The sequence below is a fragment of the Pelecanus crispus genome, chromosome 17 (genome assembly GCF_030463565.1).
Source record: "Pelecanus crispus isolate bPelCri1 chromosome 17, bPelCri1.pri, whole genome shotgun sequence".
Lineage (NCBI taxonomy): Eukaryota > Metazoa > Chordata > Aves > Pelecaniformes > Pelecanidae > Pelecanus > Pelecanus crispus.
The window spans coordinates 2,786,170-2,801,410 of NC_134659.1; the positions used below are offsets into that span (position 1 = coordinate 2,786,170).

Genomic DNA, 15,241 nt, shown 5'->3' on the forward strand with positions numbered 1-15,241 from the left:
TCTGCTACACGTTTGATGATTTTCATTAACATCCACCACAGACTGATGCTACCAGGACCATCTACCTCTCAGGCAAACAAGCCTGCCTCACTAACCCACAGACAGACAGCTGAGATCTTAATCATTTCTACAAATCTGACATTCTTTTATATTTGAGTGATGCTAATAACAACTGCTATTTTAGTTTCCCTCTCTGATGCCTTCCCTTCTTACCCGGTGCTGATGTTGTGACAGTAATGACAAGATGACAATATAAAGCCTGAAAAATCTAAGCATAAGCCAAGGGTTAAAGGGACCCTTCAGTGCATTTCAACCTCAAATATGGCTTTTATGAAAATAAGATTACAAAAAATTTAAGATAAAGACACATGCTGGTATGTCTTCAACTGCAATGAAAACAATTTCTTTTGTTTGAATTTCAAATCTTCCTACAAGGTATTTCCAGCACTGGGATAAAATGCAAGAGTCAACAAGAAAAAGTGAACAGTAATGGAAGTAAAACTGGACAGTCTGTTATCTTTCCATGCATGCAAAAAATAAAGCGTGGTCTTAATAATGAAAGTAAATTATATTTTTAAAGGTTATTTCTATTTTATTACTCTAAGATATTAAAAATATTAACAAGCTTTAATGTATAGTCTTGAAGTACATATACATTATTGAGCTGATTCACTAGCAGGCTGCTAGAAGGCTTTCTGAGGAGAGAAAGTGGGGCTTTCCTACAGCTCCCAGATGTCTCATTTTTAAGGAAAATAGAGCTTCATGAGCCATCATAGCCAGACAACCATTAAAGGAAACAACATCAGGACCCTGCCAGTTTGGTTTTATTCAACACCTCATTAACTAAGTCACCATTTCTCTACCTCAGGTTCTGATTATGTGGTGCAGGAGAGAGCAATAAAACCAAAGGAGGTTAGCTTCCAAAAGGAAAAACCCACTAACTAATGGTTATTATGTATCTTAATCCTAGACAGCAGTGATTTTTCCAGAACCATGTATAGCTTATTCTATAAGGTAAAATCAAGAGATTAATTCTCTTAAATTATCTTTGAGGATGATTACTCATGGTCTTTTGTTACTGCCTGAGTGCTCCTTTCACTTGCTCATTTGAAAAAAGCAACAAAGGAATTCGTGCAGTGGAACAAGAAACTACCCTGCAGTAGCTAATCAATATTTCTGTATCTCTGAGGTGGCATCACATTAAATGAGGAAAATTCCAGTTTCCAGTTCTTCATTCAAGGTTAATTAGAGGAGGCTGATTTCACCGTCTCAGGGCCTGACAGGCCAAACGCAGGAAGCCTCAGAGCAACGGACCATGTGTAAAAAACATTGTATTTCTTGAAGTTCCTACAAGCGTAATGGATGGGATGTCAAGAGAGGCGGCTTGAAAGTAGCTGCGCTGACTATATGCGCCGCGATTCTGATGACCTAGCAAGAAGGATACCTCATTTCTGTAGCCATGGGCCAATTCTGGCCATAAACGTTATATCAGCGGGCAAATGGCATTGCTGGAGGCACAAAGTGGCGGGTTCAAAATCTTAATTTCCACGTGCCCAGGCAAGAGAACTAGCGAAGCTCAAATTCATGCTGGGGTAGAAAAATTTTGATTTCCAGTGTCGCTTTATTGCTCTTACAGTAACAGTGATGTTCATGTGTAATGGCTCCGAAGCCTTACTTGATAAATGCATGACGTATAACCAGCTCAGAAATGTAATTTATTTAATTTAATATTGGTTTCGTTCTTTTTTGATAATAAAGAATGTGTGAACAATGAACTGCTTCTTCTGCTGATTCGAGAGCAGGCTTTCCATGGCAGCTCCCACCCGATATCAAGCATCTCAGGACAGTTCACGCCACGTTCCAGAAGACAGGAGAAATTTTCAAATTCAGTATAAGACAGCCGTAAAGAAGGGAACAAGAATTTTTCCACCATGCTCCCTGGTGAAACCAGGCAAGAAGTAATGCATCTAAAAACCAGGCGGATTTAAACCCCGTCAGGAGTGGGGCTGGCGCACCCCGGGGCACAGCACCGTGCCCACCTGGGCCTGTCCCTGGCCTGGGCCTCACCCGCGTTCCCCTGCCCAGCCTGTGGCTCTCACCACCTCACTCAGTTCCCCACGGGCACCCCTTTTCCCCTCAAGCACCCCGTCATTTTGGGAGCAGCGTCCTGAGCCCCAGCGCTCCCGGCGGGCTCCGGGCACAGCCCAAGCCAGGGTGAGGGGACATTGCCATTACTACTTGCTGCCGTGGGCACCAGACACCGTGCGCCACGGCTCCTAAACGGCCCCTCGAGATAAGAAAGATGCGAGTTCAGGGAGGGGGGAGGGAGAGAACCAAGGCGCCCTGCCCACCCGCCCGCCGCCATTTCAAACGTTCCCCGGCGCGGAACTACAACTCCCAGCAGCACTCGCGGGGAGGGCGGGCCCAAGCGCGCCCATTGGCCAGCCTCTCGGGCGGGCGCGTGACGATTGGCGCTGGGCCACGCCCGTCCGCTCCTCAGCGGGGCGGCCGAAGTCCGCCGGGGATGGCGGGCGGGAGCGGGCGGCGGGCGGCGGCGTGGGCCGCGGGCCTGGGGCTGTGCGCGGTGCTGCTGGCGCTGCCGGCCGCCGTGCTGCTCCGCGCCTACGTCCTGCGCGCCCCGGCGATCCCGCGGCTGTGGGCGCGGCGAGGCGGCACCGCCGCCTTCAGTGCCGGCGAGAGGCTGGAGCTCAAGGAGGCGCTGCGAGGTGAGGGGGCCCGGCCGGCCGCCCTGGCCGGCCCCACCCTCCCGGCCCACCGGGGCCCCCCGGGGGCCTGCAGCCCGTGTGCCCCCCTGCCCCGGGCCGGGGGTGGTTGCCGGCCCCCTGTTTCCCCGGCGCCGCGGCTGAGCTGGCCCCGCGGCCGTGGCGGCCCTCTCCGCAGGGGGAGGCTGTCGTCGAGGGCCGGCCGTGGGGCAGGGGTGGGAGCGGGGCAGCAGCGAAGGGCGCTGCCTCCGGTGCTTCCCCCGGGAGGAAGCCGGTTGGTTGTTCTCCTGAAGCCGCCTTTCTTCCCATGTCCGTTTTCTTCAGCGTTTCCCCTCGTACATGCAGAATGTTCCAAGTACCCCGTGACTGTTTGCTGGGCATCTCTGTCCACTGGATAAATCATTGCTGGTCTGGGTGGTTTCTTTGGTTTGTTTTTTTTTTTTCCTTGTTTGCTGGCTGAAACCTTGCACACCACTTTGCTGCAGGCAGCCTGTCCGTAAGAAGCCGGGGTGTGTTTGTGCTGAGACAGTCTTCTGCATAAGACTTTGAGGATATTTAGATCTCGTGGGGGTTGGCAGTTTGCAGGAAACCACAATCTGGCACGAAGCGATGGTCCTTGACTGTTCAAGTAGGGGTTGGGTTCTGTAAATCTCATGTTGGTTTGCAAGACTTAGCGCCTAGCAAATTCTGTTTATTTGCATTTTAACAGGGAAATGCAGTGATATGAGAGAGAACTTATTTCTGTGTTTCTTCTTGAATAACATGACCTTTAAAAGAATCTGTAACCTCACTTAACAGATGCTCTTAGGAAAGGCAGCTGTGACTGTGACTAAGTCATACCCGTGTTTTGCATGACAGTGACTCAGTGTTGGAGAGCAGCCCTGTCTGACCCTGTTTAAATGGCAGAGCAGACTAGAAGGAGCAACAAAAGGCCTGTGTGTTTATGTATCTTTAAGGGTTGGAGCAGTGTGAAAGAAGGTGCTGTAACAGTCTTGCCATCACAGCCTGACTTACTGTTGAAAAAGAACCTTGAACTGCCAACTAAGCTGTCTGCTTACCTGCCAGAATAGTTTATGGCTATGAGGAATCAGTTCACCGTAGCAAAATGCAGCTGCTTCTGGACAGTAGCATTTCTAACAATCTCATTCAACACTTTAGGATGGAAAATGGTGTTGAAGTAACTAGAGAAATACCTTGGCTGAAACTGGAAGGGAATACCGGTGTGCTGCATGTGCACAGCTCAGCTGAAGTACGTCGGTCTTTTTTGATAGTGGCAGCTCTTACTATCCTGTGGAATAATCTTTACAGCCTGGAAAATGTTCAGGAACATAAATATTACTTTCCCTTTTGAAATGCAATTCAAGTATTTTCTGACCAATTTCAGTGTCGAGTGATTTCTATTCTGTATTTCATTCAAGGTGCTATTAAAATCCCAACCGTTTCCGTATCTCCAGAGGACTTGAATACAACTGCCATGGCAGAATTTGGGAATTACATTCAGAAAGGTACTAAACTTTCATTCTTAGCAATCTCAGCTGCTCAATTTTATTGTCATAAACAAATTGAAGAGAGTATGTATGGTTCTTGAATGTAATGGAACGGATTTTTTTTTTTTTTTCCCCTCAAGAAAGGACTGGCAAAAATGGCATGCATGGATCACCTCTACAACAGTGTACTTTGGTGTAGCAATGGCAAAGCTAGAACAGAGAAGGTTCAAATGTATTTTTGCAGTGGTTGTTTTTGGTCCTTGAGATGGTTAAATGACCTTGCCATGAAAAAAAAAAAAGACTACCCCTGCTTCAGCCTGGTTTTTTGGCAGTCCCGTCATTGCTGTCTGCAAAACAGCTGCAGCACTGGTGAAACAACAGTTCCTGGTTTTGCTTAGGAAAGTTTTAAATACAAAGTGAGATGGATTGGTAGAAGCGTGAGAACAAAGCTGCACATCTGCTTCCTAAAGCAAATTTGTTGTGGTCGTTCTTACTTACAGTGCTCCCCTTCAGGCTAAATAGATGACTGCTCTATGGAGTATATAATGATAAAACTGGACATTATTGTTAATTTTTCATGTGTTTTTAATTCTTTTCTTAACAGTCTTCCCGGCTGTATTTTCTTCAAAGTTCATTCAACATGAAATTGTTGGGAAATACAGCCATCTCTTTACTGTTCAGGGTTCTAACCCTGAAATGATGCCCTATATGCTGCTTGCACACATGGATGTTGTGCCTGCTCCCCCGGAGGGCTGGGATTTCCCTCCTTTCTCAGCTGCAGAGCATGAAGGTTTCATCTATGGACGAGGAACGCTGGATAACAAAAACTCTGCCATAGTACGTCGTCTTGGTAATGTCATTTCAGAGAGGTACAAGGCCTGAAAAAGGCAGAGCGGAGGAATGTATTCTCTTGAGATTTACTATATTGTCTCTCTTGCCCATCTTTAAATGCAGGGTGTTAGTGATAAATTCCTAAGCCCTGTGGTTTTTCTCCTGACTTTTCCTAGAGATGAAGTGGAGTGGTCTTTTATTACTGAAGAAAGCAGAGTTAAAGCTCTTAGAAGATACAGAAAAACATATTCATAGATGCAGATGTATTTGGTTAAATGCCATATTTAAATTTTATGTCAAATGCTGTGTTTGAAACCAGGAATAGACCTTTTACTTTTTCCCAGGTGTCGTATGGACATTCAGAGCCCAACTTGGCCCTTTGAAAAGGCTTGAGTTTCAAAATAAATGATGTTTATTTAATATTATAGTCAAGTAACCTTGTATCTTTTATTATCTAGTCTGTGGCAGAACAAAGAGCTGTTGTACTAAGTACATCTGGGAGGAATGAAGTACAAATCTGTGAAGGATTTCTAATTTGGAAAGAGGATGATGGAAAAATTAATAAGGAAAACGGTCCTTTGTGACTTGCGAAGATTAATTCCATGACAGCCCTGTATTTAAATTTAAACAGATGTTTAGCAAACCAGTGTCACAGATGCTGTGGCTGCTTATTACGGCATAGGAGATACTCCTAGAAAGTTTCTTCAAGTTGTTTAATCACCAATTTCAAAGCCTTACAACTTAAGACTTTGTTTTGGTGCTTCCTTCTACTGTGAACTGCACAAGTAACTTCACAAATGGACAATAAAAATCAACAATTTCAGTGAACACAGCAAAAATGGGTGCTGACAAGGTAGAAGCGATATAATTCTAGCTAAAATGTAAAAATTAACTAGCTTAAATTGAAAAAATAGGTGAGATGGAAAAATGTGGCAAACGGTAGATTTAATTTCTCATTCTTCAGATTAAGTTTCTTGTTCTGTTTCTGTCGTCTTAGCACTTTTTGTACAAAACATACTGCTTATTAAAATAAATGGATTTGGTAGCTCAAGTCAGAGCCAAACTGCGTGTAGGATAGACAGTTGAGAGGAACAGTGAATTCCTTGGATAATTATAACTCTGTCAGGCTTCCTGTGCAGTTTGTCACTGACTTCATCAGTAGCAAGAACAAGCCTACACTGTATTTTGTGTATGTACACTGACAGTGTGTAGCACACTAAGTCTTAAGCATTATTGATCAAAAATATTGCAGTGTGTTTTCCAGAGAATACGAATATCATCAGTAGGAGTTGTAGAAGTAAAAGCTCAACTGTGAACAGGACAAAGTTTCCTTAAGGGCTCTGAATGCGTCCTATTTCTTTTACATTACATTGCATTCTTTTACATGTATTCTCCTTACTAACACACAAGAATAGTACAATACATTCTGGGTATTTTTTATTTCTGCAGGGTATTCTGCAAGCTCTAGAATTTTTACTGAGAAGAAATTACAGACCCCGCAGATCTTTCTATGTTGGCATTGGACATGATGAAGAGGTATTTTCTTTCATTTCATCAAACAACTAGTTGTTTGCATTGTTCGTGTATGTAATGAGGCCTAATTTTTCAACACTTTAGCTAGAAAGTCTTTCCTGTTTTTCTGGGTAATGTGGGTAGATACTGTGTCAGGCACGTGGTCATAGTCTCATATTGATTGTTGGGCTTTAAGTGACATTTAACAAAGGGTTTGGTGTGATGAGCAAAGAGAAAAGAAAACAGTAGAGTGTTGTTTCAAATTCTTTTCTGCACGGAAGGTGCAGCAGGAGTCACATTTTGGAGTATATAAAATACCTGAAAAGCTGGCCTAAGATTTACATGGTTGTTCCAAATGATCAGGAAGAGCTAACAAAAATATTCCATTTCTGTTGTGGATATACCTGCAAGTAAACAGTACAAAGAGACAGATAAGGTGGTTTTGTTTATTCATTTTCAAAATATAAAGAATTGTTAATAGTTAAAATGAATACCTCCTTAAAATGGCTAATTAACCTGCGGAGCTTATAGCTCTGATACATCATTGTGTCCAAGAACTAGTAGATTCAAAGCAACATTCAGTGACTCGTGAATGAGAGCGTTTCTCAGTGTGGTTGAAAATTCATCTGCTACTAGGCTGTTAACAATCTCCAGTGAATTTTGCTAGGAAGAATCTTGTATCAACAGGTTGCTCTAGAGCTGTTCATGAGGGGGTTTCTTGCATTCTTTGCGCTGTAGCACTGGTCACTGTGAACAGCAAGGTTTTCCAATATTCTCCCCAATGGTGTGGCTCTGGTCACTCACAGGTGTTTGGTCGGAAGGGAGCAATGAAGATTGCAGCTCTGTTGGAAGCTAGAGGAGTGAAACTCTCCTTCTTACTAGATGAGGGAAGTGCAATACTGGATGGCATCATTGCGGGAGTGCAGAAGCCAGTGGCTGTGTAAGTAAGAGAAAACACAATTGACCATGATGACAGTGATCCATTTTCAATAATTAATTTGTGAGGAATGACCTTGCTAATGTCAATAAAATACATTGTCAAGGCATGTAGCGGCACTGGTGTTGCTAAAGCTATAGCAGTGGCACAAAGTGCAAGCAAAGGACCTTCAGCGTTTGCTTGCTGTCTGTCGCAGCTGTGCTGACAAAAGCAGAATGTTGCACTTAGCTAGTGCAAGCATGCTAATTGTATGCTATAGAGTCTGCTCACTGGAGAAGCAGCCAAGGCATCAGTCCTCCAGACATTTAGAGACTGTGTTAAGGATTTGTTGTTGCTGCTGCTTTGGTGTTTTTTATGACACTAAAAATATGCAGAGTAGTTCTTTTTACCTATAGACTGTGCATGTGTGTTTGGAGTTGCATTAATTGTTTGTTTATTTATCATTGACCAGAATTGCTATTACAGAAAAGGGTTCAATGACACTGAACTTCACGGTGGAAAAAGAGCCAGGACATTCATCCTTTCCTCCGAAGGAGACAAGTATTGGCATTCTTGCAGCAGCGATGTCCAGGTGAGAGCTTTCCTGTTGTCTAATGTCAAAGACAAGTCAAGCAGACTCCTAAGTCACTGATACGTGACTTTCTTTTTTAATATTTGTATTTAGAGTATTTTGCAAATTCCCCTTATATATTTGAAATTGAAGTTTGTCGCTCACTTTGAAGGGCAGAAATGCAATCCCCAGCAAAGGGCCAATTGCCAAATGTCTGGAGTGTCTTCACTTCAGCTGTTCCTAGTGTCAGCTGATTCCTTAAAACCAAGACAATGGGTAGATCATGATGTCTGTCATAATTTACTCTGTAGCAATAGAGATTGCTTTGTTTGGGTTGAAGAATTTCTCTGGAATTTATCCTTGCACATACCTGCTACCTCTAGCTGGTAATTATCCAAGCCAATAAACATGCTGTAAAGTCAGAATGTGACTGGGTAAATCGTCTCATCTATCTGCGTAAATATCAAATTAGCTAATAAGCACTTAGTTTAGAAAAACTTAATATATACAGATGTGATGGAATTTGGTGTGATATTTTTATAGATTTCCGTGTATTCTTTATAAGAGTCAAGCTTTTGGATTTTTTCAGCTGTTCTTGAAAGAAGATCTTTGCACGTGACCAGAATGCCCGCAAATCTGTCACAGAGCTGTGCTCACAGATTTACTGACCAGGAGAGGAAAGTGTGATTGCATCTCAAATACATGGATACATTTTACAAATCAAATTCCAACCTCCTGGAGCAATAATAGCCAGAGTTTTTTTTAAATTTCAAATGTTGATTTGCTTTGTCATAGACTGGAGCAGAATCCCTTGCGCAATCTCTTTGGCCATGGACCAGAACTCATGACTGTGGAGCACCTTGCATCGGAGGTGAGGAAAGAACTATAACTTCATTCTCAGATTTTCATATTAATAAGCGAAGGGTAACCCAGCATGTGAATTTAGAGCACAGTTAAGTAGTTCCTGGGAAGGAGAAGTCTTAAGCTGGCCTTTCTCCCAGACCGTTGTTTCTGCTGGCATTGTTTCAACCATAGCCAAGTGAGTACACTGTCGTCTTGAAAACTAGTGATTTTTTTTGATTTGTGGTTTTCTTTCTTCCACTTAGTTCAGGTTTCCTCTCAATCTCATAATGAGCAATCTATGGCTGTTTTCACCTATTGTCAGCAGGTAAGAAAATATATCCTTGATGAATATTCCCAGCCTCTCACCCTTAAAAGATGAAGACCACTAGCCACTTCTAGTGTTCCCAGGAAATCAGTTACACCATTTCATAGTTTAGACAATGTCAGTGCTTTACTGTTAATAACCACTTTGTTAATTGAATAGGCCATCATTCAGCTTGTTGCCTATGTAATTGTGGTGCTTATGTTTTATCGCTATTAAACTTCTTTGAAACATGGGTTTTTTCTTTTTTGTAAGAGTTCTTGCCTGGAAACCTGCCACCAATGCCTTGGTTCGAACTACTACAGCAGTCACGATGTTTAATGCAGGAATCAAGGTAGCTTCATGTTGATTTTTCTCCATGTAGTATGATGAGACAATTAGGACACTTGGTTTCAACCTACTTATATCCAGTTACAAGATCAGTACCGGCCCTGGTCTTAGACCCTGTGTGGTGTCACCACAAGTGTCGTTTTTACTTTTTATGTGGCTTGGATTTAGCTACAGTTGAAAATTAATTATAGAATCATAGAATCGTTCAGGTTGGAAAAGACCTTTGAGATCATCAAGTCTAACCATTAGCCTAACACTACCAAGTCCACCACTAAACCAGTTGAGGGTAATAATTAATTTCATGTTTCCCAGCTTGGTGGCTGGAATATTTTTTAATGAAAGTAAAACTAGGAATCACTAAGGTTGGAAGGGACCTCTAAGATCATCAGTTCAACGTCAACCCAACACCCCCATGCCCACTAAACCATGTCCCAAAGTGCCACGTCTGCCCGTTTTTTGAACACCTCCAGGGATGGGGACTCCCCCACCTCTCTGGGCAGCCCTTTCCAATGCCTGACCACCCTTTCAGTAAAGAAATTTCTCCTAATATACAATGAAACCTCCCCTGACACAACTTGAGGCCATTTCCTCTCATCCTATTGCTAGTTACTTGGGAGAAGAGCCCAACATGTGCCTGATCTCTGTCACAGAAAGACTTCTGTAAACTCTGTTGTTTGTTAATATTTTAGGATGGACAAGAAAGAGTATTTTCTATGTAATCTTACAAAGTATCAATGACAGTGTTTGAAACTGTCACAGTTGTAAACACTTCCCTAGCCCTGATGGGATCTTGTGTTTGTGAGCATGGGTCTGGCGTTTACCTTCATTCGAGGTGGCTTAGTGTGCACCTTGGACTGAGAGATAACAGGTTCTGGCTGATGCAGCCAGATCTTGCCCCGATAAGGAGGTGTAGCTGTCCAAAAATACTGTAGCCCTGGAAAATAAACAGACTGTTTGGTGTGTCCGTGAAAAAAATCTGTTACTGAAAAGCATCACTGGACAAGAAAACAAGATACAGTAGCTGAACAGTGACACTGAGTGGTCAGGAGAGAAGTGACACCCTGGTTTCTTTTTTTTTTTTTTCTCCTAAAGATTATACCTTTTTTGCTTTTAGAAAATTATAATTATTCATTCTGTAGAAAATAAGAGTTATGTCTTCAGTAATATCATTTGTTAAGTAAATTCCATGTCTCCTTCTTGGGGAAAAGTAATTTGACAATTAGGTAAAAATATTGCTTAAAAAAACAATGTAAACTTTCAGAATTTCTCAGTGTAAAGTTTCTGAAGGGAGAGGGCTTATCTCGAGGAAAAATTCTATGTAACAGCTAATGTCATTTTTGTTGAGTCAATTAATATCTCTCTGTAGTTATCTGCGTTACAGATTTACAGTATTTTAACACAGAGTACAGGAAGAGATATCACACTTAGTGGAAACGGGGTGAAGCATTAGTCTGAGGCTTGGAGTTGTTTGAGCAGTTTCTGAGTTTGCAGTTGGCATTTTCATCTGTTCTTAACTTCCTTTTAAGTGTTGGTCCTCCCTCTTTTCTAGATAAATGTCATCCCATCTTCTGCAAAAGCAACCGTGAACTTCCGGATCCACTCTGCAGAGAAGGTCACCGAGGTACGTACTGTACCCCCAGACGGCGGGGCTGTTCTCATCCCTTCGAGCAGAGTGGCCCTCAGACATTTGTGGCAGCAGATCTGTTCTATAAGAATACTCTTTTTGTCTCTCCCTGTATTCATACAAGCAGTGGAAAGGGAAAATTTGGGCATTGCTCCTTTATGGAGGCTGTCAGAAACACAGCTTATCTAATGTCTTTTCTCCTTTGAGATGGATTGCAAAGTGCGTTGTTTACTGTGGCTTCTGGATGTGGAGCAGAGCAAGAGGCAGGCCAAACTTGGAAGCATGCCTTGCAGTTATATCGAGCAGACTTCAGAAGTCTTTCTGTGCCGAAGAGCACAGGGATCATATGTGAATACGGAATGGAAGTGTTAAGGTTTGTGACCTGTGAGAATATGGGAGTCTTGCACACTTCAGTAGGTATGACGTGCCTGTCCAGCCAAGGACAGCTGCGAAACGTTGTCAGTAAACAGTATCTTCGCTTCCCAAACCTTTGATGAAACTTTATCTTCCTGGAAGCTTTTTCTGGATTGTTTACTTGCATGACCTGACTGCCAGGTAGCAGCAGCAGGCTGACCACCTGTCTTTCAGGACTGAAGCAGTTGAGGAGTACTTTGAGACAGTGTTGTGCATCTGATTGTACTAGGGAAAAAAAAAAAATTAGGTATCAGCCATCCACTGAGTAAGAGGAAGAGAGACTGCCACACGGTTTCAGTCCTAACTACGCATCTGTATTTGCAGCCACAATTGGCAGTTCATCGACAAACGTTTTCTGGAAAGTGGAACATTTGCAGACATCTGGAAGGGATGCTCTCATTTCTTTTGCTTATTTAATCTTTGTGTGTTACCTGTAGGTGCTAGAGATAGTTAGAAACACTGTTGCTGATGACAGAGTGAAGATTGATGTAGTAGAGGCCTTTGACCCAGTCCCCATCAGTCCTTGGGATGACCAGACATTTGGAGTCCACATTTTTCAAAGAACCATTCTGGATACCTTCCCAGATGTTGACAGTGTAGTCCCAGGTAACAGCAAGCACATGATGATTATTGTTTCCTCTCCAGCTTCCACCCTGCTTTTCTCTCCTCCATCCCCCAATATTGACTTGTTTCCATTTTTCTGTGTATTTCTCCACCCCAGCTGTTAACTACTGGAAACAGCTGGTTTTTCCTCTTTTTATTCCGTTCCCTCTTTATGTTTTAGAAGTTTTAATGTTGTTTTTTAGTAGTGGAAGTAAAAAAGCAAACAGGAAACTGACAGAAACAATGAGCCTTGAATTTGAATCTCTGCACATACAAAGGAATCTCTTCAGGGAAGAAAGGAATTGTGAGGGAGAGTAGGAGGTCTTCTTGCTTTAGCTCTTCTTTTATTGTTTTCATAGCTGGCAAAGCCATTCCTGCTTTTCTGTATTGTTCCTTATGATCCCAGCCCCTTCCCTTTCTCGCAGCTCCTTCCTAGTTCTGAACTGTTTGTTAGACTGCAGTTTGAAGCTTAAACTTTTGTGGAGGCTGAGTATCATGGCTGTTCTTAGAATGATTGAATTGTGTGTTCAGCTCTTTCTGTTCATGAAGGAGAAAATTATGTTCTTCCAGAATGTACCAATAAAGTGTTTCCAGTGATTTTGCTTTTGGTGTATCTAGGGATCATATAGAACTGTCACCAGATGCCTTTCCTTTCTCCTGGGAAAAGCGTGGGCCATTAAAATGCTGCTCTCATGCAAAGTAAACCTGAGGTTTGTTTTCCAGGCACATGTATTGGAAACACGGACAGCAGGCATTTCACTAACGTCACGAATGCCATTTATCGATTTAACCCACTGCTCTTGAAATCAGATGATCTTCCCAGGTACTGTATTCCGTCTGCATGTGGGCAGCTGTTTGGGGTGGGGACTAGTGAAAGAGAAAATCGATATGCGTTAGCCAGAAGAAGGAAACCCAACCTTGTATACCTTGGCATGGTGGTGGTGTTGCCTCACATTTTGTTAGGCCACCCATTTCCTGCAGATTTGGGTGCTGCACAAATAGGGGATGGTAATTACACTGGGAGAGTGTTGGCCCTTACTCTTCTTTACTTCACATGGAGACAGGACCTCATTTAGGTGTCCCATTCGGTAGTACAGCAATGCTGTGAAGCTCACTGGATCCTTTATATAGTGCAGCAGTGTGAAAGGTGTGGTTCTGGTAGTTGGCCTTGTTTAAGAGATTTTTCCGTATGTTTGGACACGTGCCACTCTGAATTTATTTGCTCCTTAAAGTTGGAAGTTTGGTTTCCTGGGATAAAGTGATAACAAAGAACACGATCATGCAAGGGATTGTTTGTTTATCCAGCATGTAATAGATTTGGCATTTTATTGAGGCGCAGATGATGCGTGAGTAGAGTGCTCTCATAGCTGTACAGGGCAGTGACATAAATGGCCAAGAAATGGGCAGAGAGCTGGAATGCTGTTTTTTCTTTTCCACATACACCATGGACTTATTTGTTGTGCTCTGAGCCTTAGAATCAGTAAATTTGGTTGGCCTGAGGAAGAGACATCGCAGTTACAGTGCAGTATTTGGTCTATGTTTTTATGTTGTGCATTGCTTTACGAAGTGAACAGGCAAGGAGGGTGCTGGCTATATCCAGGTGAGTCACAAATGCACGTTGGTATGAAAAACATTCTTCTCTTTCTGCCAGGATCCATGGATTGAATGAGAGAATCTCAATTGAGAATTACGAGAAACAGATCGAGTTCCTCTTTCAGCTGATCAAGAACTGTGACATTGACAAGCTTCCAGAGCCCCATGCAAACTCCCACGAGCTGTGAGAAACACAACCCTGAGAAGAGCAGCTATTAAGGTGGACTCTGGGGTGGCAGGGGTCAGGGCCATAAGATGCAGTTGTGTGTTGCGTATTGAGCCATGTCTGGAAATTTGGTTTTTGCATGTTGTGGTTTACATACAGCTGGAGAAACTGCTGGTTGCTGCTTTAGGCAAATGTACAGTTTGCCAGAAATGATAAGAACCTGGTTAAAACACAGCAAATAACCCTGTTTTCCATTCTTCCCTGGTCTGACATGCAGCCATTGATCTGATGGTATTAATTTTTTCAGCACTTTCTTTAAGCCTCTGAAATTGGTAGTCACTTAAAAAAACTAAGCTATAATCAGCAGTCACTCACCTATCAGTAAAAGAGGTGAATCTTCCTGTGTATGCTTTTGACAGACTCATTTTATACAGTTAATTGATTTTTCACAAATGATGTGTCAAAAGCTCACGTGAAAGGTTGGTGACACGGTGTAGGTTGTGTGTAATTGGTAGAGCCACCCTAAGAGTTTGTTGAACTGCTGCTGGTATGGGCTGCTTCCCCAGGCCGTGCTCTCAGGCAGCATCAGCAGTGCTCTCAACCAGTGTCGGCATTAACTTGATACTGCTAAGTTCTCCCATGCGTGCACTGATTTGACTCTATTTTAAAATACTGAGCTCCAGAAGTCCTAGCTATGTTGCTTTAACTGATGTTGCCCTGATCTCAGAGGTGCTGAAAACTTTTCTTCCTGTTGTTTCAGTGGCTTTTGGTTTTTTGTAGCTGGGTGTCAGAATAAGGAATTGCAGCTTTAAGTAAGAAACTAAATCAGTGTTGTCTGCTCGTAGATGTTCTCTTTTCACTGAATCAGTTCCTGTAGTGTATGTTTCTCTTTTGTTCCTCTGGGAACTTGATTGTGAAAGATGGTGAAGCCCTTCAGTGGGAGCAGAGAGTCTTTGTTCCTTCACTGCCTATGCAAGCGGTTTTCCCTTCACTGCAGCACTTCTGTTGACTCAGCTCTTTGGGAATCCTGGTGTAGACAGGCCATTGATGTTGACCCTATTTAATCTTGCACTGGCACGCCTACCTTTGTTAGCACTGAAGGGTTAAGCATTCTTTTGGCCTTGATAGTCTCTTTAGCTGGGGTTACCATTAATTAAACAAAGAAAGAAATTAAGAACCAGATGTTAGCCAAAGTAAAGACTGGGTGAGAGCAGATTTGTTGTGCTGCTATGCAGACCCTGTGCTGTAGGTACTAGTGCAACTCCTCCTGTTGCAGAGATGTGTGTCTCTTTTTCAGAACTTGAAT

The 15,241-nt window shown here is 42.9% G+C and overlaps 1 protein-coding gene across 1 annotated transcript; it reads left to right on the top strand.

Annotated features, from left to right (window-relative positions):
• Positions 1-2,524: 2,524 nt before the first annotated feature.
• PM20D1 (peptidase M20 domain containing 1) lies at positions 2,525-13,957 on the top strand. Its single transcript, XM_075722467.1, has 13 exons — positions 2,525-2,726; positions 4,142-4,228; positions 4,815-5,047; positions 6,491-6,577; positions 7,360-7,493; positions 7,942-8,061; positions 8,836-8,911; positions 9,147-9,208; positions 9,461-9,539; positions 11,085-11,156; positions 12,011-12,179; positions 12,900-12,999; positions 13,828-13,957. Exons 1-13 carry the CDS (start codon positions 2,525-2,527, stop codon positions 13,955-13,957), a joined length of 1,551 nt encoding a protein of 516 aa, XP_075578582.1.
• Positions 13,958-15,241: the final 1,284 nt, after the last annotated feature.